This window comes from Cygnus olor, chromosome 2 (assembly GCF_009769625.2).
Source record: "Cygnus olor isolate bCygOlo1 chromosome 2, bCygOlo1.pri.v2, whole genome shotgun sequence".
NCBI lineage: Eukaryota > Metazoa > Chordata > Aves > Anseriformes > Anatidae > Cygnus > Cygnus olor.
The window spans coordinates 119,307,685-119,330,778 of NC_049170.1; the positions used below are offsets into that span (position 1 = coordinate 119,307,685).

Consider the following 23,094-nt stretch of genomic DNA (forward strand, 5'->3'; position numbering starts at 1 on the left):
ATGAAGAATATTAAAGGCAAGTTAAAATTATGTAAACTGACATCATTAGAGAACAGTCAAACAAAAATGTAGCATTTGACTTAAAAAATATTTTCTATTGTCAGACAGAGGAAGGTCGGTGACCTTTTAACTCCTGAGTCTCTGCTGCATGCAGCTGGTGAACTCAAAGTTTCAGGATTTAATCATCCACTTCAACCTTCAAAGGCTTAAAGAGGATCCATTTAAGAGATAAGGTTAAACACTTAGAAGAAAAAATTATTTAAGACGTTTGAATTCTCTCTTCTAAACCACTGAAGAGCATCCATTCTCCCAGTGAGTCACACAATGAAAGTGTGAAATGCCAACCAAGCATGGGAGCAGTAAATAGCTATATACCAAATACCACTATGCTAAGAAATGGACTTTTCAATGAGAACTGACACACAGTCCTTTGGTATTTTAAGCTTTTAGCCCTAAAATTGTTTAACGCGAACTCGTTGGATTACAGTGAAATTCCTTAAAAGAAACAGACATTTTAGTTTGTCCTTCAGAACACAAACCTAAATAATCTCGGTCTGTATGTAGAAAACAACAGAAATATTATAACATGATAAAAGAATGTGGGTTAGAATGGTATTGAGGACACCTGTCATTTGCCAGTGATCACTCCTTTTGAAGGAGGATACACTTCTGAATAGGTTTACCAGCCCGGGAGGAAGGTAGTATAGCAGCTGAGCAGAGCTGAGGTCCCACCAGGAGTACTTTTTCCCAACCAGAAGCAGAGATACAGGTTCTGTTCATCCACTCGTTTGACTGCATAGCTTCAGTCCAGCAACTGCACGGCTGTACTAGACCAAGCATTATACTACACTTGAATATGCATGCAAGCTGCTTAAGGATTATGCAGCTATCTAATAAAATTGCTTCAGACAGGGCAGCTTGAAACAGGAATATTCAGTACTAATCCTCCAGCTTTGCCTCCTTGCAGGCAGCAGTGTTTCCACCTTAGAAGATATATTGCCTCCACTCCAACACCACTTGTCATAAATCTCTTTTGGAAGACACAGAAGCTAATCAGCAAATACACAGCACTTCTCAGTGTAAGTGGAATACCGAACACCTGATTTTTCTTAGTAGACACAGTTAGTTTGTTCCAATTATCTAAAAATACCTTCAGTTCAAGTTGCTTATACAAAGTCTGTGAGTCTTTGAGCAAGTCTTTCAAGCGTATGGCATCAAGCTGCAGTCTGGTCTTCATGATTCTGCTAATGTCAAGATAGCAGTCTACACAAGAAATGTTCATGCCATTTCCAACATGCCTAGAAAACCATGCCATCTTCCCTGTTAAATCCTATGCAGAAACCAAAACCTGACAGCTTCATTGCTACAGAAATTAAGTCACACGTCCCCTTGGTGACTGATGAGCATGATTTCTACAAAACTGAAAGGTCACTTTCTGCTTCAGTAGTCTCTTTTCTTTAGAGATGCAATTATTCAGCAAGTAATTTCTTTGCTCACAGAGTTTTAAAATAAAGCAAAGCAAATACAGTAGTGTCTGTATATTTTGACTAGAATTCAGGTTTAAATACATCAACATTTTCAATTAAAATTTTTTATTTGTATAGGCAAACGAAGACACGGTAAAAATAACATGGCAACTGAGTCTGTGCTAACACCACTGAAGTTACAATGCCAATTGTTTGTGACAAAAATCTTTTTGATGGTTTTAAGTCACAAAATAGACTTAATCCTTGTGGAAATAACCCATCATTATTCTAAGTGCAATATTTATAGTCCAACAGTTACCGAGGGCAAAAAAACTATGATGATTAAATAGCTATTCTAATTTCTTCCCATGCGCATCTGCTGCTTTAGTCTGAAAAACTTATTCAAGGTTGCTTTAGACATAGGAAAACACAAACTAGGTCTTCGACTTCATATATTTTAGCATCCCTTAACAGTGGAGGGAACCTATCTGTAACACCTTCCCAATGAATTACACTTAAGTCATCCCATGCAATCCCTATGTAGCATATTTTAATATAAATTAGAAAAAAAATCAGGTAAAGTATACAGTAGCCAAGTGTTAAGCATATCGGCATTTTTCTTACCGTTTCCCACGGGGATAGTGTCGCACATATTCCCCCACATCATGAGCAGCTACAGCCAGCACTTGTGGATCATCAGAAACCTCCAGAAGTTTTGTCAGGATTCTAGGAAACAAACAAGTCCCAGTTTGTTTTGATTTTTTTGTGGCTCCCCCCCCCTCCCCCCGCCAAACTGATTAAATAATAAAGCTGGCAAACAAAAATGACACTACTAGTCACACAAACAGTAAAGCAGAACTTTCTTCAAATATGTAGTTGCATTTAAAACAATAGAGACCTGGCCTGCATTAACAGAATTATTAAAAGCATTTACTAAATTTCAAAAAAGTCCAGCATCACTTGCTTAAGAAGTCAGTCATGGTGGAAGGCAAAAAGAACAGTAAGTTCAACAGTAAGTTTATTAAGAGTTAGAAAAAGAGTAAGATGGCAGGTAAGGGAAAATAAAATGATGGGGCTCGTAGTAAAAGGAGGATTGTTTGCCTTACAACATGAGAGATTCTTAGATACAAGAATCTCTCCACATTTCTTGTGTTATTGTTGTTTGTTTTTGCTGTTGTTTTTCAGTTTTCTTTTTTTTTTTAAATTGTAGATCACTGTCTTTATGTTAACACAAGCACAATACATCTAACTAAACCATCCCAAAATCTGGAGAGAAGAACAGAGAGAAGTATTGCAGTTACTACAGGAAATACTAAGTCTCAGCATTATATACGTTGCAGTTGGCAGCAGCTAAATTTTTTGTCTGTAATACTAAACATCTAAGAAAGTGCCCTCAAAGTAACTTATCAGACTGGGCTTGATGAAGCCTCAGTGCAAACTGAAATGCACCCGAAGTTCAAGCTCAGTATGTTCACTATCTTCCAACATCACGCATATTTCACTTGACCTCCTGCTTGCTGTTAGGTCTTGCACTTATTAGTGAATACCAGAGAGATCGCCACATACTATCAGTTGATGACAACGTAGACAACTAACACCTCTCACAGCAGATTAAAACCCAGACATCTTTTGAGTGCATACTTCCAGAAGTCAGCAAATAAGTCCTTGACCCCAATAAGAACAATAAACTTAAGCTTCAGCTTCACTTCATCTAACAAACTTACACCAAACTTTGTCCCAAGTAAAAACAGACTGGATATATCTCAGTAACTTTGTTTTTACATGAAATAGGACCACTTTCAACCCCCAACTACTGAAGAAAAAAGCTCGTTGCTCAGAACAATGACAAGACACAACACAAAATTAAGATAAACGTAATTAAAAATGTTTTTACCATATGTCAATTAGTATAGATGTTTTTCAAATGAAAGCAATAAAAGATTCAACTGTACACATCTGCAGCTAGATTAAGCTAGAGATATTCCCTCTATCATCAATACATTCTGACCAGTAAAAGCAAATAAACAATTCAGCTTTTGAAAAAGAAAGTAAAAAATAAAGAAGTACTTAGTAAGGGCCATCCATTCTAACAACAGCAAGATGATCTGACTTGCTCTCATTCTACATGTTCACATTGAAATAAAGTATTAAATACAGGCTCACCTCAATACTGAAAATATTAAAGAATTATGATTCAAGACTTGAAAACCTACTTGAGTAGTTCATAGTTCTTCTCATTTAATCTTACAGCGTTCTCCCGCCAAAACTTCTCAGACTTGTGTACAGGACTCCACTCCAGCCTTCCCGACTTGAGCTCAGAACTGTACTCATCGAAGGAACTGCAGAACAAGAGACCGGAATGAAATACTGGCTATGTTTCCACAAATGGAGTCTGAACCATACGCCAAAGCCTGTGCCTAGCAAGACAGAGTTGGAGCACCATTTGTTATGATACATTTAACACAATCGCAAGACTGCTCTCAGCAGCACATGAGAACTGCTCTCTGTCTCAGAGTTCAGCTGAAAAATACAAAAAGGCATGAAAGGTAAGAGAAAAATATCTTCAAAACATAATCCCTCCATCCACTCCAAAACAGGAATCCTGAAGAAAAAAACACACAACCCTATGTGTTTTTGGGAATTTGTCAGCTGTTTTGCATGGTTTCTAGGTTTTAACTTCCCTAATCAAGGATCCTGGTGCCTGTCTTTCATAGAAAGAAACTTCTGATGGCAACTACAATGCAGTTCAGTTTACACACAAAAGCGAGAACTAGGTAAGCACTAGCAAAAACTTGAGTTAACCTGGACAGCAAGATGTATGCTAATTAGTCTTTAGCTTAGACTTGAACTCCTATAAACTCCCTTCTGAAGTTGTTTTCACATAATTATCAGTTATGAAGATAATATATCCAGAAGTGAAGATTTATTTTCTATTCAGCCAGCATACATTCACTTTGAATAGGAAACTTTTATATATAACCAGCATCTCTGTACATTCTGTATCAGCTATCATTTAAGTATCATAATTCCATATATTACACAGCTTTACAGAAAAAAGTTTTACCAACATCCATGTAATTACACTTTTTGAGAAGTTCATACTTAAAACATACCTAAGGTCTTGCACACTCTCACCAAGCTTGTCCAGTAGAAACTTGATATCTTCACTTATGTCTTCGTCATCGTATTTCTGCTGATCCAAATTCTCTAGCTGTTTTAAGACTTTACACTGAATCATGGCAAGAGCATACTCTTGGCGAGTTTCTCTCTCAGTCGATTTCTCTAGCAAATTCTAGAGAAAATAAAAGGTGGTTTTTTTGGTTTTTAAGGACAGACTGTTTTGACAGACTAGCATCATTGAGAAATTCTTATTGGAACGATTTATTAAAATAAGTGACCATTAGGCAGAATTGAGCCATTCCTGACATAATGTCTCCAAAGAAGTACGACTTGACCAAACAATAGCTACTTTACACCTACATTTAGCGGTGTCAACTGCCATGGGCTGACCTTGCTACACAGGAGGAGTATTCATGTGTGTCACTGTGGCAGACCAAGAAGAATTTCAAACAAAAAGACTGGGCTCTAGCTTGCAAGGTAATCGTAATGCAATCATGCAAGATGAAAAGCACAAGTACCACTGCATTCAAGCTTGGGTCACTCAGACCCTTTTCCTCCTAGATGGTATGCTACCTTAAGAAAGCATTAATTCACCTGTTTTTATCATTTTCCATGTTAAGTAGGGCTGACTAGAAAGACTATTCAAAGAAAAAGGGCACACTTAAGTACCCCAAATCCCAGAGCTTCTGCCATAAACAATTGATTTTATCTGGAATTATAATTTTAGCTTTTGGTGCAACACCAGTACAGAGCAGAAAAGCCTTTAAAAAAAAAGTCATCTTTCTATCTAAAAAGCTAGCATCTGGATTAGATCAGCTTCTTTTGATATTGGGAACATTCCGACTAGGTATTTTTATTCAAAGAGATGCTTATTGGTAAGACTGGAATTAGAAGCACAGAATGTAATAGTCAAGTTCCACTGTCATTTATTCATTACATTTCTACTCAATCAGCTTCAAATTACATTGTTCAGAGCTACCTACACTTTCTAATAAAAGATAAATTCCATGTAAAAGGTGCTGTCCTTAGCAGACAGAACATGCGTCCACATAAATAAGCCGTAACACCTACTAGAAATAAGCTATGCAATCACACAGAAGGAATTAGACTGCATCACTCTTGTTATATCACAGAACCCCTATACTTAGGTTATTGGTAAGGTACTACACTGCAAAGAACTACTAAAATTTGCCTATTGAAAGTAAGTCATATTACTGCTTTTAAAGTTAATTGTATGTGGCCATTAATGTGTGGAAAAAGATGCATTTCTATTTCAGCAAGAGAAGGTAATTTACGCAAAGTAATGCTAAATTACCTACTTTGAGTTGTAAGTGCTAACAAAAGAACAAATCATGGATCTTGAACTTAAAATGTGTCTTTTAAGGAGCAGGTATATAAGGTTTTCAAAGAGATATATAGACACCTACTCCAAATACTATTACATAACTCATACCAAAGAGAGGTATTCAAGCTTTTTATAGTGAAATTGAAAGGATGTATTAGGAAAATACAAACATATGACTAAGTAGAATGGATCACTGAACTCTTCACTGATAAGTTTTACGGTACAAAATGAGTCACAGCTACAAGAGGGGCATAAATGCAATGAAATCAAAGAAATAAAAAAATGAGGGAAACATTTTAATAGGTAAATAGAGAAAGTAATTGATGTAACATAGACAGTTGCTTTACAGAAAAAAACAATTACATACTTCATATAACTAACCAACCAAAGAGGTAAACCAGAACAAATTAGAAGTCAGACAGTAAAGAAAATATATGCAAGTCATTAAGCCTCACGCCACGCCTTCAGTAAAGTACAGACAGCAGGCATGATTTGGAGAATTATCAAGCCTACTTCTTTATACAGATCACACCCACAACCCCCAAAACTAATACTGCAACTTGTCACACAGAGAAAGGTCTATTTTGCCTCCACTACCTATTTTAACTTTGCTTCAGAATTCACAGCTCTGATGTCCAATTTCTAATCTATATTTCCTGGCTGCCAGTTTAAAACCTCATTCTCACGCCACCACTTATCTTCAATGTTGGGAAAAAGAAAACAGCCAAGTTTCCCTGAAGCCCGTAACAGAACCATCTTATTCTTCCTCAGCCTTTATTTATTAAAAAAGCTTGTCTTGATTTTTGTCTTGCAAAGACACACTAACCCTAAGAACTAGAAGTTTTTTTCTCCTGTTTACGACTCCAAGAATTGGAAGAAGTTGAAAATGAGCTGCTGAGTCCCTCAACTTTTTTTTTTTTTTTTTTTTAAGTTGTCTTGCTGTAGCTCCCTGCTTAATCCTAGCATCAAGGCCCTAAAGCACACTAGAACATCTAAAGAGATGAATACAGTAAGAATAGTCCTACTGGATACCTCACATCGCTGACCTCCTTTAATAGGGTAAAAATCATGTTCTTATAATCTGCCTTATCCAGTTTTTCAAAGTGACAGATGCTTTTGGTTAGAGAGACCATCTAAGTCACAGATTAAGCACCTTCACACAGCTAGTTACAGCTGATCAGCAAGTCAGTAAGCAACAACTACCCTCTACTCATCCAAATTTGTCTTCAACAAATCCTCATTCATCTTGACAGAGTAACCAAGACAAGATTTTTGGACTAGGAGATAGAATTCAAGTCAGAGATACCTGATTAAAATATATTAAAACATTTTAATTAATTTTAATTGCTTCATAAGGCAGAAGCGTATCAGATATTAATAAACTCCAGTCTTTTAGACTAGGACCAGCAGAAAAAAGTATCTTGAACTCAAGTAGCCTTCACTAAGAAAATTTTTACCAACCTCATTTTAAGAGGCTGAACAATAGATATTACCTGCAGTAGCATGTCTATTACCTGCGGCAAAACTCAGCTCACACACAAAAAAAGGGACAATTAAGCTTCCATTCCAGGATACCTAATGCCTAATGGAAACAGCTGTGCATCAGCAGCATCTAACATCTGCTCACCTGAGAGAACAGTGAGACTGCAGTCAAAAGACACTTACCCGAAATGCTGCAAGGATGATTCTAGTCACTTTCTCTTTGACTGACTCCTGAAGAATATCCGACAGCACTGGAACAATATTATACCGACGGAGATATTCACACATTTGAGGGCTGAATGCCAACAGCCACACGCAGAAAATCATCTGATACTGGAGCTGGAACCCACATTTGTTGCTCAAGACTCCCATGATACTGAAAAATTAACAGAAGTGTAATTTGATTTTTAATTAACTGCATACGTTGTATTGTTCTGCACAGAAACATGAAAATAAATGTCTAACAGGAACTTATTGGAAAGAGCTGCTGAGATGAGTATGCAACCCAGTCCACAGTATCCTGCACCAGTATTTATCATTGCACGAGCAGCTTGTTCAGAGAGCCATCTTTTAAAAATAAATATATTTCCTCCTCAGCCATGCAGCCATAAAGAAGCTTTTCCAATTTGAACTACTGTGGTACTGTATCCACCTTCAAGTTTACCGAGATTCTTTTTCCAGTGGCAAGTTTAGAACATCATATGTCATTCCAGGAGAAACACAGGTGTTTTTTCAGTTAGGAAATGAGAATAGAAAGGCAGAACAAAAATCTACAAGGATTGAATTTGTTCCTATAATTCTACTTCTCCATGTAATGTCTGAATTGTAAGTAATCACTAGTTAACATGTGGGTTTTCGGAAAAAAGTTTATAGGTGTAACACATCTTGGACAGGACACACATACAGAGAACAATCAGAGAAGAAATGATATCACAAGACCTCTGAGAAAGAGTTATACAGGTTCGTTCAGCTGAACTTTTGAAAATTTAAAAACCAATTTACAAGTGCATTCCAAATAAAAGCTAACCCAATTAAAAATTACTTTCAAAACTTATCAAATGTGAAACAAACAAGTTTGAAATGTAGACTTACTGTAACACCTCAATAGTTTATTGTATCAGCTTCCTTAGTGAAAAAATTTGTTTCAGTAGCATCATCTTGACACACATAAGCATCTTTTGACCTTTCATTTTAAAATTAGAATAGCTCAGTCGAAAGGGACCTACAAGAATTATCTAGTTCATCTGCCTGACCTCTTCAGACATAACCTAAAGTTAAAACATATTATTAAGGGCATTAACCAAATGCCTCTTGAACACTGACAGGCATGAGGCATCCACCTCCTCACTAGGAAGCCCCTTCCAGTGTTTGACCACTCTCACGATAAAGACATTTTTTCTAACGTCCAGTCGGACCCTCCCCGGCACAGCTCTGTGCCGTTCCCACACATCCTGTTATCAGTTCCCAGGGAGCAGAGGCCGACACCTCCCTCTGCTTCCCCTCCTCAGGGAGCTGCAGGGAGCAGCGGGGTGACCTCTAGTCCTCCTTTTCTCTGGACAGGACAATCCAAGCATCCCCAGCCCCTCCAAACAGGACACGCCCTTTACCATCCCTTTTACCAGCTTTGTTGCCCACCTCTGGATGCTTCAAGTACCTGAACATCCCTTTATATTGTGGAGCCCAGGACTGCACACAATATTCAAGGGGAGGCTGCATCAACACTAAACAAAGCGGAAGAATTGCCTTTCTGACTGGGTGGCCATTCTGTACTTAATGCATCCCAAAATGAGGTTTGCCTTCTTCCTGGCTGCTAAAGCACACTGCTGGCTCACGTTGAGCCTGCTGTTGACCAGCACACCAGGTCCCCCTCCACAGGGCTACTCCCCAGCCACATGTTTCCCATCCTGTAGCTGCGTCAGGCATTACTCCATCCAAGGTGCAGAACCCAGCTTTCACTCTTGTCAAATTTCATACCACCAATGACTTCCCAAAATAATTTCACTGACCACTTTGACTTTTCTCCAGCTCCGGGTACAATGTTATTTCTCTTAAAACTGTATAGCCACTGTCACAAACAGACATACAAGACAGAAAAGTTATTTATAATTTTTAAAGATGACTGACACCATCCTAGCCTCATGCAAAGCTATTTATGAAGTGAATTTGAACTAAGATCTATTTGAAGCCATATGTAAAATAAATTAAAAAAACAGGATCTTAGCTCTAGAACATATTTCTTAGTTTCTCCTTTCACTAACATACTGAAATTAAATAATTCCAAACAAAGACGATAATAATAATTCGCAGAAATTCATTTCTTCAGTTTTTGTTGTAACAAGTGAAAAAAAAAATCAAAGCATCTTCAGTTGAAGGCAGACAGCAGGTCTATTACCCTTCAGATATTTATGTATACTCCATGAAGAGTAAAGCAGCATTAAGACCTCACATTGGTACCCACATCTGCAGTTTCATTTGTCTGTTTGACTGTATGAGTTTTTGAAAACAAATACATTTTGTACTCCAACAGAGAAGCTGTCTTTTGCAAGAGAATTCTATTCCCAAAGTAGTCATTCGGGAAAATGCTATTGTAAGGTCAAGTATATCCATATAAAGTAAAAAAAAATGCTCACCAGTTTACCCCATCTGCTTCTACCCATGCAAAGCGATATTCGTTGACCCTTAGCATCAGCTGCAGGCATCCAGCAACACACTGCACGTACTGGGAGCTCTGGGTGAAAAGAAGAACACATCACTTATTACAAGAAGAGTTAGGTGGGCAAGTGCTAAAGCTCAGTTTTCCAAACTGGGCTTTACTGGCATACTTCAATACACATTTCTTCAGCAACACTTCTGAGTTAAAAAAGGCTCACCCTTACAATGCTTTCCAAGCCTGCATTTAAACAAAAAAAGCACAAGAGAAGGAAAGGCGGGAAGTAAAATACAAACAGAAGCATTTTGAATAGGAAAGAAGTGTTAGGCAAGCAATGCCATTTTACCATTCCAGCAGTAGATTTTCATAGCTCATTTGAACATGCCTTCTTTTAGCACGTATGAAGGCTACCTTCTGTTTGATTATAGTGCCAGAGCCATTTGATCAACTGAATCAATTACTACTCTATAGAGCATACCAGAAAATAAATCAGCAAACTTTTATAGAGCCTGGTTAAGTCTGCTGGAGGCTTTTGTAGTCAAAGGAACTGAGCTCGGTTTCTTCCCATTTCCACTCTCGACTCAGAACAGCAGCAATGCCATTACAGTTTTACGTTTTCCTATGCACGTGCCACAAAGGACCATGCTCACCATAATGAGATGTGCATTTACACAAAAAAGATAACATTAGGAAGATGAGTACACAAAACCATCCTCAAACTTTAGCCTGCGTTTTAATTTTTTCTATATTCATTGAAGTCTTAGCACATAACACTGCGTCAAGAAAAGAAAAACGGGTAAAACTTTCACTTCAGAAAAATGCTGTGAGATGCATCACTGAATTCCATTTTCATCCAGATTCCTTTATGAACTGTCACAGACTTAATCATTAGACAGCTTTCTAACTCTAAATGTACATATTTTTCATGTAGTAACAAGATCAGCTGAAATTCAAAAATGTTTTTTGGTCAGTAAAAAGAAAGATCCCAATGTATTACAAAAGTGGCATTTTATTCTCCCTTCGTGCTCAGATTCTGGTATTATCTTCACTAACACTCAGACATGCTGCAGATAAAATATTTTTTCCTATAAGCCTTTTTCTTTATTAAGTGTCTTGAAAGTCTCATGGTAGATCAGTCGCATAACACAAGGTCAAACCTTTCAAACATTTACTGGAAAAAATAAATTAGGCCAGCCCATACGAAAATAAGATAAAAGACAAACAGAACAATGTCTGATGAGGGTCACAGAATGAATTCATCCTTATTTTTGAGACCTTTTTATGAAAAGTGAGTCCAAAACACCTAGATCCAAATCAAACATTTATTTTATTGGGTAGCTATTTGCTCTCAGACTTCCATGCAAATTAAATAGTATAAACACACAAACACTCCTGCCCCAAATAATGTATTAATTTATCTGCATCACCAACCTGTGTACTCCTGAACTTCTTAAAGCAACTATTGTAAAATCATTCTCTTCCAACATTATTACAACTGAAATTTTCTATGTCCCAGACATCAATCCCAATCTAAAAATGTTACAATTGCATCGTTAATTTACTCTGATATAAATTAGTTAGGACCTGCTTGGAAACCCAACACAAGCAAGATCTGAAATCAGAAACAAAGTCAACACCAAACATGCCCAACTTAATTATCCTAGAACGTATTTGTACCATCAGTTCTGCTGCTTTGGGACCCTGCAGTGGTACATCCATGCAGTGCTACAGCACAATGAACACATATTTCTAACCAAACTGGAATAGCTTAACACCTCTGTAACAAGGGGCATGGCGTGCAACAGAACTATTCACTGTCCTATGGCCATATGACAGAGTCTAACAAAACCTAACAGTATGGGACACTGACCTAAACACAAAACACTGAAATACTTCAACTACCGCTCCCAGACTGTAATTTCCCCCCTACCCATGGCCATACATAGCAGTCTTTCATCTTTACTATTTTAAATCCTGGTCAGGTGGTAATTTAAGAGGCTTTTCTCTACAGGAAGCTAATGCTTTACAGCTATGACTGCTTTTAGAAAAGAAACAAATTCCAGGCTCACATTTAAATCTTCTGAAAGACTACAAACACTTTCAGGTTGCAAGAGGAATAGAAACCACACTGAATTCCACTCCACATTCAAAAGGCAAAATAAACTGCCTCACTGCATGACAACAAAGATGAAAATCAAGTGTTATCATCACTTGCATTTGCTATACTGCCTAGATTCATCTCGGAGCCCAATACCCATTATAGCTACAAGAAATTCAATATATATGAATACCAATGAGAAAAGGACAATCCACTTTCCTCTGAATTCAGGCTCTTCAAATATGAACAGTTTATAGCTTCAAAAGCACTCTTGTAATTTCGTGCTACAGAAGTTTGTGGAGACAACGTTTGCTTTAACAGCTGATGCTGTTCTGCACATTACAAGACCCAGAAGCTTCATACTTTGTCTTCTACTAGTCAGACAGCTTGGTGCTAAGGAGACAGTATTGTTCAAATATTAAACGAATTTGCGCACCATTTCTTCAAGTTTTAACAATAAGGATGCCAGATACATCTACGGTTTTCACAACCCAATCCAACTTTGGAAATACATACTTCCACTGCCAGCATTTTCTGTGAAACCAGTGATTTTAAAAATACTTTTGTTTCTTGGCGCCATCACCTGGCACTCTGCTGTTGTACAGTTCCATTTGAAGCATTTTCTATTATTGATACCAGAACACTTCCGCACCTTAATCCAAGGAGCGGGTATGACCTGCCTTAAACAGCAGATTGACAAGCTTTAAAGAAACACTCACATCACTTGTGGAGACTGCTCCTGCTTCCACAGAACCACCTGTACCACGTAACTTCTAGGAAAAAAAAAGTGTAAAATCAGAGCTGTCCTTCATGCTTACAGAAAGGTTGTTCCCAACACCACCTCAACCTTCCCATCCCTCTAGTTATAAAAAGTTAATTTATTAGATACTTTTTTGGCTTAATATGTTAGAATGATATATTGTATTTCTTTCACACGCACACCATCATGTCTAGAGGAATATGCTTGTAGCTTACCGTGGCATACCAGAGTTTCATTTTTTTTTCCCTTTTTTTATCTTAAGCATAGATTTAAGACTTTTATCCACCTTTATCTTAGGATTCAAAAGCTCTTCTCTTGAATCTTTCTGAAAGAAATTCTAACTAAGATTCTTCTTCCAGAGAAAAGCACAGAATTCTTAATAAGCCTACACTTAGGAAACCTATGCAAAAATACACTGTTACTAAACATACTGAATTATGTTTCTCTGTAATCTACTTTGTTTCGGCACTACCTTAGAGCACGACCGATCACTAGGTTTTGGTAAGGACTGAGGGGAAGAAGTGGGCAAATCTCAAAACAGAAGGCAAAGGAGAAAGATTCATATCTGAAGGACATGCCAGCAGGAAGCAGTTCATACTGAGGTAATGCCATACAAGTTCTGTCCAAATAGATCAGGATTTATTTAGTTTCAAGTGGCAACTACAAAAAGACATACTATAGTAAACTGGAAAAAAGTTTTCATGTTCAAATCCTGTTGCCATGGGATTTTTCCTCCTAGAAACAAGCTATGAGAAGCAAAACAATGCAGGGAGACAGAAAACCCTCACGTTTTCTTAGTGCCCAGTAGACAATGAAAGGTAACCAACAGAAAAAGCAAAAAGCCTTATTTTTTAATTTTTAATTCAAACTTCTAAATTTAAAGTCACTGTGAAGTTTAAACAGAAGTAGCTTTTTACCTGTGAACTGAGCTGAGTTTTAATCCAGTTGAAATAGTAATTCAAGTCACTGCCTTCCATAAGTTCTCTCCCCCAAGCAGCCAGTTTGGCAATAATTCTTGCAGCCTGAAAGAGAAAGGAATGAATGGATTTTCAAATCTAACAGTTTCAGTCTTCAGTGTTAGAGGACAGTCCTACCAGCTCCAGAAACCAAGTTTAGGTAAAGGATGGCCCCTTACATGGAAAACGGATAGGTTTCTATCTCTGTGCCTAGTAATTTGGTTTCTTCAGCTTTCTTTTGCTTCTACTTCCTAGTAACTGGTGCATTTTCACAAGGTTATCAGATAGCTGTAGCTGCTGAAGTTCACAAAGCCCCAAAGAAGAACTCAGAATGGGCCTATCAATGGGCTATGGCTGTAGGATTCTACTGAAGTCAGAAATTCACCAGCAGTAAGACACTTAATGATCTAAGACATACATGAGTACGCTTACTTTAAGCGATTAATGCAAATGTCAACACAAATTTAATAGTTTGCAACCATGTATTTTGTACTTAAGTTGGGCAAGTCATTTTCAAGATGGAAAAAGGTTCCAACCTAGAAAAAGAAAAGCAGAAAACCAAAAGGAAAGGTAGAATTTAAGAATGAAATTTAAACATAAAAATGGTGCCAGACTAAAAGTTTTCATTAAACTTACAGCATAAGACTACACACAACAAATCAGAGGAGTGCATTTCTATGCCAGCCTTTTCGAATTATTTTCAAAGTAACTATATGCTACAGCCTGCAGCATACGTGCAGAAATACTTGAGCCAGCTTATACATAAAGAAGCAGTTTAAACAAAAAATTACTGAAGCAGGTGTTAGTTTGCCTGCATACAGCTCCATGATGCAGTGGGAAGACTATTGCAGGCGCCTTTCCACTGTACTGCAATGGACTTAGTTTTCTTCACAGCAGCCCATATGGTGCCCTGTTTTAGGATGGTGACCAAAACAGAGTTGATAACACACCAGTGTTTTAGGCGTTGCCAAACAGTGCTTGCACAACACCAAGGATGCCTCTGTTTCTCACTTGGCATTCCCAGCAAGTAGGCTGGGCAGAGGGGCCAGAGGCTGGGAAGGGACACAGCCAGGACAGCTGACCTGAACTCTAACGGATATGTTCTGAGTTAAGTGTTCAAGGCCAGGTTGGATGGGGCTTTGAGCAACCTGGTCTATTGGGAAGTGTCCCTGCCTGAAGCAGGGGGGTGGAACTAGGTGATCTTTAAGGTCCCTTCCAACCCAAACCATTCTGTGATTCTATAAAACATCACGCTCAGCAAGAAAGCTGAGGAGGAGTGAGGCAGTTCCCAAAGTAGCTCAGTGACTGGCTGAACATCAGTCTGCTGGTGGTGAGTGACTGCTTTTGCAGCATTTGTTATTTTGTTTTTTGGCACCTTTTTTCCCCATTTTTGTTTGTTGCTACCCTACCACCACCACCCCAAGCCTCCTTCACTTACTAAACTGCCTACTCTCAAATCATGAGTTCTCTCACTTTCACCATTCCAATTCCCTCTCCCATCCCACTGTGGGGGACTGGACAAGCAACTGGGTGGGGGCTTTTTTCCTGCCATCCAGGGTAAACCCACTACAACAGCAGCTGCTGTTTTCTCCCTAGTATGCTTACAAACCATTTTAAACAGACTTCAAGCAGCGTTATAATAATTTGAGAGAGTAATGTTCAGCAAGATTTCCTGTCACAGGATTAGACCTTAAATTCTAATGTTCATATAAGATGACGAGCATTGACTGGAAGCTGTTACAAAAGTTACTTTTCTAGTTATGCCTTACTGTGCCTAACTCTAAAATCCTTTCTTTTCTGAGTCCTTAAAATCTACTCTAGTCTCCCCAAAAACCCAAACATCAACAAACAACACAGCTTTTCCTTCTAAAAAGTGGTTAAGTCCAGCTTATATTAAGAATGACTCATCTAGACTCCAACTAGAAAACTTTGAAGTCCAGGCAGGAGATGAATTTGCAGACTCCAAAATCTCCAAAAGGAAAATAAACAGCATTTTTCTCCATCTTCAGAGATGGATTCATTTGAAGCTTACCATATGCACAGTGAAAAGATCTTGTCGATTCAACATCGGCAGAAAGTAGGACCATGCAGTGTTTTTACCACGTTTTGCATAATCAAAGAAGATACAAACACGCTGATGATTCTCCTGTATAAATAGGGAGAGGGGAGAAGATCAGAGACTTGTAAGAGCATTCAATAGAAGACAGGTACTTTTGCTCACCATTATGTTGATATGTTAATACACTTTATCAGAGTGTATCCGGGATTGTAACAGTCCCTGGAAATTTTTCAGTTCGACAGTTACTTGCAGATACGGTCCATTTCAGCATGCTGACATTGAAGCTGGAGATTTGAGGAGGGTGGAATTAAACTTTGAAACCCTAACAGTATCTCAGTGCTCCAACACCTGTTACAGTAAAAATGGATATATCCTTTTGATCGACCAGAATGAGAGACTAGTTAAATGATACCATTTTTCATTACGCTTGAATAAAATCCAGGAAGTCTTTCACATACTGTCATTTCCACACTAATCCCCTTTGTTGAGTCTGGCTGTGCATTCTATGAACAAAACCAGAAGCGCAAGCTAGCCCTGCCTCTCCGTTCTCTCAATGGGAAGCGAGCTCTTCCAAAGCTGCAGCTGGTTCACCTTGGGCAGCCTGAGCACCAAGAGGACAGAGCCACCTCAAGTCTGCTCTGCAGAGCTTCTACACTGAACCCCAGGATATCACAAGTATCTGAACTAGGGCACCATGCACAGGTGTTTCTAGCATTTTACCTAATAACCACTGCACAAAGCAGCTATAACCTTAAAGCAGAGCAGAGAAGCAGCCACACAAACCTGAAGAGAGGGAAGCTCTAAGAGCCTGAAATATATTCTTAGAGAAAATGAAGCACATGGATTCCCGTGTTTCCTCAGCACTTCCATAAATTATCTAGCCCGGTGGATTGTAAGCTTTTATTATAAAGAGACGTCTCCCATTTGAAGTCAAGCTACTCCAAACAAATACACAATTTCTATCAAGGAAGACAAAACTGTTCAAGACACTGTAAATAGGAAACTTGCATGAGAGCAGTATCCCATGAACTTAATTTTTCAAACTCCACTAACTGAAGGGCTTTCTACCACTCGTACAGCACCCTTTTAATAATACCGTGGATGAAAATTCAGCTGGACAAGTCCACTTATTGGAGTACGTTCCATTAAACACAAGATGATCTGAATGTATCCAAGATCCAAATACCGGCATTTTACCAAGTATCATAGTTGCAGCCAACCCTTCCTTGAAAGTTTCAATGTTACTGCACCAACTGGGCTGCAAATTTCTGCCTTGCTTACTTCCTGGGGAGGAAGATCAGGTGTCAGTAATTATCTGGTACTCCTAACTCCTCCAGTGATTCACTGTTCAAGCATTTAATACTCTGTATGGCATGTATCAAAAAGCTCAAAAACTCAATTTCTATTGTTCAAACTGTGGAATAAAAGAAAAGACTAAGATCTCAGGAACTTACAGTCTTCACGAAAAGCTTCAGCTCTGTGATAACTAGTTTAAGGAAAAATGACAGCTTGATCAAACAAGTCACTGTTAGCATCTATACTGGTGCTACACAAAGTCTAGCTAAAAAGAGCAAAACTAAGGTCAATGTTTACAATATAACTACAAAGGAGACGGGTCTGGAAGCAGGAAAGCTGAAATGACTTCAACACGCTGTCAATCAGAAAATCAGTCTGGCGTTTGCTGTTAAGGTGAGGCACAATGACAGAAGGAAAGATTGGAGAACAGCTGATGGCCCTGAAATACATAGTGCTGCACCTTTCTAGGCAGCTGAATAGATCAATAAAAAGAAAATCCTAAACATTCACATCAACAGTTGAATAATTATCCTTTTTCAGAAATGCCAGATGCTAAATGAAGCTCACTTGGGTGGTACTGCTACCTCCACTAACTACTCTGCAGGTTCTTAAAGATTTCACAATGAACAGACTGTCAAGTGTGATGGGGTCACTAACTCAGAAAAATTGTTCCAAGCATTTAGCACATGATTAGAGAAATGAATGTTTCCTTGGGGATCCAGTATGCAAACACTTTCCATCTTCATAAACAGAATGGTGATGTTCTCAGAAAGCAATTTCCACATTAGCCTCCAAAAGAAATCCTCCTTAGAACAACAACCAAACCCCTGAGTAGAAGTGCTGGAACAATCCTAGACAGCCAGCTGGGCTTCTAGCCCACTCAAAGCACAGTTGACATGATTTTTTACAACCTCACAAAAAAAGCATTGAAAGACAACAGAAGAGACGCAGATGGTCATTATCACAGACAAAAACTGGATATTATTACTTATGATAGCTTCTAGAAGTTTCAGCCAGTAAAGGTGGCTTTCAGTTATTCTTCCTTCATCTCATGAATATACAGCAGGCATCCTTGCTCAAAACAATTTCACTGAGAGAATCAGTGGCACCATGAACAATTTATTGCTTAAAGTTTTGGATGTACTGAATTAAGTCCACTAAGGCGAAGACAGGAGACTTCCTTTCCACTGCTGTGGATTCTTCTGTCCTTGCCAGTTGCAGAGCCCTGCACTAAATTCAATCACAGAATTAGTGGCCAAAAAATATCCTGCTCTCCAACAAGAACCTTGCACCTTGGAAGTGTGCAACAAAAGGTCCATAAGGTATCATTGTCGGCATTTTACTATCTGAACAAGATCAAAAGAAAGTAGAAGCCCTGTTTCGGCCTTGTCTAGCAGAAGCATGGAGGGCTAGGCAGCGCTAGGGGAATGTGAAGCAGATACCTGCACACAAGACCTCTTTGCCAGCAGCAAGGCATGTCTGAATAATGAAGTGTCACAGAGCATTGCAAAAGTCAGCACAGCCTTTCAGAAACTGAGGCAGAATTTCTGAAGTGAAAAAGACATCCAAATTCAAACAAAAGCAAATGTACATAGAGAAACGTGCACTGACACCTCTTTTCTGCTCTACCACCCTAAAGCCTGAACAACTTTAAGTCATTTAACTTTAAGAGTGTCGCCCATGTCCCTGCTTTAACATGGTAAGGCCCTGAATACAGAAACATCAGTGCACGACCATAAAGTCAAGAAAGCATCTGCATCTAGCTGAACATGACAGAATCAAGTAAGAGGTTATTTCCAGCTACTTTCTGTAACCAGCTAGAACTAATGCAGTTGTTTGAGTGGGCCAGTGAGAGCCTTTACCTGTGGGGTAAAGCACAGCACAGAAGATGGTATCACCCACTGCATATTGTAGCTACAGGGCATGTACTAATGTCAAAGCCCGTAAGCACAACGAGACCTACTAACATTCACTAGACTTGAACTAGACAAAGTAAACATACAAACATTCCTTTAAAGACTTAAAAATAAAAGAGGTTATTGACCTACTTGCAGCATATCATCAACCATAGTGAGAATGTACTGAACCGTCTGCTCCTTCGAGATGTGAGTCATCAAGTTTATAAATGTTTTAGCACACTAGAAAATAAAAGACATTAAAATTAATATTAACAACTGTGTTCATTCCTTTTGATAATACAAAACAGAACCTCATTAATTCGCAGTTAAGTTTTACACATTAAGCATCCCAACATTTTATTCAATTGCAGTAAGAGATGAATACATTTGGCATTATACAACAAAGAAAAGTTTTCTGTCATAGATTATTACCCTCTACAAATCATTTTATGGCTTTCAAACAAGATAAATACTCCCCCAGCAAAAGTCAGCAAGGTGCTTTCTTGAAAGACTGATTAGGAAAATCTCCATCCTATATTTAGCAAAAAGTTATTTTTTATACAAGTTTTATACTTCTTCCATAACATCTTAACTGTATCATCAACATTAAAATAGAGTTGGTATGACAATTTCCTTCCATTCTCCTTCCCTGAAAAGATATCATTAAAAAGAAAGGAAAATTACTTGGTTGCCTTCAGTTTGCAACAGCTCTTGTTTCTCTTCTGGATTTCTTTTCTGTTCAAATCTTTGAATAAATTCACAGTCTTCACCTGAAATCATCTGCCCTCTGAAAAGCAAAGTATGAAACCATTAGCAACATACAAACGATAAAGTATTAAAAACCTTACTTTCTTCAACTTGGTATCTCAACAGAATCATTTTTACCAATCCTATATCCCACAGCAGAACATAAAGAGCTCCTTTCTGCAGATAGTCTTGCAATGCAGAGTTTAAAACTCTAGTAACAGAACAATCACTCTGAATGCTTCCCTGTGCATTGCTTCTGTTCAACAGCATTCTCTAAATCATTCTTTAGCTTCCAGAGGCTGAACACGATGGTCAGTGGGAAGTAGTTGAAAGAACTGAAATACACACAGCTAGCACTTTATGCCATAATTATGAGTAACAGTCTAATCCAACCTGAAGTAAGTGGTGAAAAATAAAATTGTTATTTTAAGTTTGTCCTAAGCCTTGAAGAGAATTTTCAGAAGTATAGAGAGGTTGATTCCCAATATGTTTTTAGCTTTCATAAAGACATTTCTGCTTTTCTTGATAATTTAAAAGCTGATATGCCCACGAGCTCATCCAAACACATCGCAAGAGGACTTGAGATAGTAAACTGCTGTGGGACAATTACAAGCTAACAGATCTCCATTTGGTCTTTTCCTTAACTAAAACAAAAAGCAATATTCAAGGGGTTACTGCCACCATCAGAGCTATTTCGGAAAGCTGTTGACTCAGCTGAGGAGCTGGCAGGACATCCTTGGGGTTTGTTTATTTTTGTCACAATGTAAAACTTACCATCACGGATTCAACAATGAACAAGTCAAAATAGTGTAAGTCAGGTAGTCTTAGGATAAGAAAACTAATTTTAAATCAGATAGTCCTGAAAATCCAAGACTTATAGGTGACTAGCTTTACTAGTTAAAATCAGGAGGGCTGCAGGAAAGAAGAAAACTGTTCACATCATCATCAAAATAAAGTCACAGAGGATGAAAATATTAGACACTGCCCTATTTAAGTGTTTCCAAGATTCATCTCCTCTTAACATACCCACTGAGTCAATTGCCTCCTCCACTTTTCAAATCTACGTAGCATGATTCTTTTAACCCATCTTTTCCATGTTCTGGGTCAGTTTCCCGATGTTCCATGAACAGAGGTTCCATTAAAATCCTTGTAAACCCCAAATAAAAGTGCAAGTTTTCTGTAATTGTCTCACCTGGACTCATGAACTACAGAAACGTAAGATGTACAACATGTTCTCATTTCTATTCTTCCTTAAACAGTTATATCTCAGGATAGCCTCATTAGAGGCATCTTTTCTCACATTTACTTTTCAAGCAAAAACATAAGCAATCCAGTACATTGTGTGCCATTCTTGTATTCTAGCTGGTGGTTTTTTTAAGAAATATCTTCATATGTGCTGAGAAAAGGCAATTAAGACTGACTACACAGCCCATGGCAGTCCTTGACAGTAGTTTCTACTGAAATTGAGCTAGTTACAGAGAACAAATAATTAGCCAACAATGACCATGCTGCCACCACATGCCTTTTACATTGAGTAGTCTTCTTTCTCACCTATTAAAAATAGACTTTGGGTAGTTGCTGAAAAAAGAGGACAATTCATTTGCTAACAATACTGCCCATAATGACGCATGACTAGCAGCCACTCATGTTTCAGTCAATGCTGGCCGAGTCAGGAATACCTGGATGACAGCGATAAACAGGAGTTTATAAGAATACTGCCACTTCGGAAGCACTTCAAAGATGACTTAAGGTGAACCCTTAATTTTCAGCTTTAATGATAGAAAAAAAGCCTCAGCCCAAGAAGTGCAATGCCTGTTTACAGACAGGCTATTAGAAAACATTTGCTGACTTTCAAGGAAAAGTGAGATTTCCCAGCCCCTTTAAGCAAACAAGGTAACCAAAGCTTCCCTCCATCCCAATTCCTAACAACCATTCGATTTCATTGCTTTTATTTTCCAGGACATGTCTGCACAGTCTTTTGTCTATCGGTAACAGTCATTCTGACTGAGCTTCAGCTGTCTGGATATCATCTGGTTTGGATCAGGAGTTCTGTAACCCTGTTATTAAAGCTCTGTGCTTGAAGCACAAAGTCCTGCCTTTGAGGGCACTCGCTACAGGACTGTTAACTGCAGCCATGTCAGATTTTAAAAAGCATGGATATGAGATCACCATTTTTTAAACCTCTTGGTCTCCAACAATGATTCAGAATCCTGTGATTTTTTTTTTAATTATACATTTTCTCCAACTGCTGTTCCTCCTTTTCTTTGTCTGAATGACTTAATCAAAATCATTGTGGACTTCTTCCCCCCTTGAAATAAACAACACTAAGTACCATCTGCTGCAAGTGTGAAGCTCATATTTAGGGCTACCTACCATGATGCCAAGACATGATTTCTTTTAATCAGCTATCTACAGTACTTTATATATACCTAAAGGACATTTACCTGATCCAATTGCTTGACAGCTAACATTCAAGCTGAACATACTCTACAGTACCGAATGAAATAAAAACACTGCAAGCTAGGAAGCTTATCTAAGACTAGATTTGCTTTTGAAGTCTGAGAAAATACTTAAACTGCTTTAGAAAGTTCCCACCCCTAGGAAACTAAAACAGGTATTTTAAAATCAGAATTCACAAACACTTGTGAGTTACTTGAAAACACGTGGGAAGCCAAATACAGAACAGCCACCAGGCACCTCAGCTGATTACACATGAAGTACTGTCAAATGCTGTATACCTAGAAAACCTGCCATGTAGTAAAATGGAATTTCCAAGATGAGTTCACTTCTCCAAAAAAATCACTTACTACCTTTAGAAAGCAAAACTAAGTTTCCTTCCTGTAGGATAAGGTACCCTACAAAGGCATTCTGACACCCTGATGCAAACGCTGAAAGCGAGCGCACAGTACAAAACAGTAGCATACCATTTTTTCCACTAACAGAAAGCACCAACGTTTCTAAATTACTAGGAGTTTCAAGATCCAAAGGCAGGAAAGTTGGCACAGAATTAATGGCCTCAACTACATTTAGCTTCCAAAAGGTAACTAGATCTACAGTTCACACTCTACAGTTTTAAGGTTTGCTAGTTTCTTCTCCCTCAGAAACTTCTGTTGTGTGTTGAATTCCAGCTATTTCCGTAAGTTTCAGTATCAAAAAAAAAACAAATCCAGAGCCTAATTTTGGAATGGTGAACACTGGAAAACACAGGTGACATGTC

General features: G+C 38.3%; 1 protein-coding gene across 2 annotated transcripts in view; it reads right to left on the reverse strand.

The window, feature by feature from the left end:
- ATP6V1H (ATPase H+ transporting V1 subunit H) overlaps nt 1-23,094 on the reverse strand; it is a 39,380-nt gene that overhangs the window by 12,157 nt on the left and 4,129 nt on the right. For both annotated transcript variants that reach the window (XM_040550429.1, XM_040550430.1), the window contains exons 3-12: nt 19,815-19,917; nt 19,281-19,370; nt 15,910-16,023; nt 13,839-13,943; nt 12,881-12,934; nt 10,044-10,141; nt 7,597-7,789; nt 4,580-4,758; nt 3,680-3,805; nt 2,091-2,192 (exon numbers count right to left, since the gene is read on the reverse strand). In XM_040550429.1, coding sequence (XP_040406363.1) covers nt 2,091-2,192; nt 3,680-3,805; nt 4,580-4,758; nt 7,597-7,789; nt 10,044-10,141; nt 12,881-12,934; nt 13,839-13,943; nt 15,910-16,023; nt 19,281-19,370; nt 19,815-19,917 — 1,164 coding nt within the window. The remainder of the gene's footprint in view (nt 1-2,090; nt 2,193-3,679; nt 3,806-4,579; nt 4,759-7,596; nt 7,790-10,043; nt 10,142-12,880; nt 12,935-13,838; nt 13,944-15,909; nt 16,024-19,280; nt 19,371-19,814; nt 19,918-23,094) is intronic.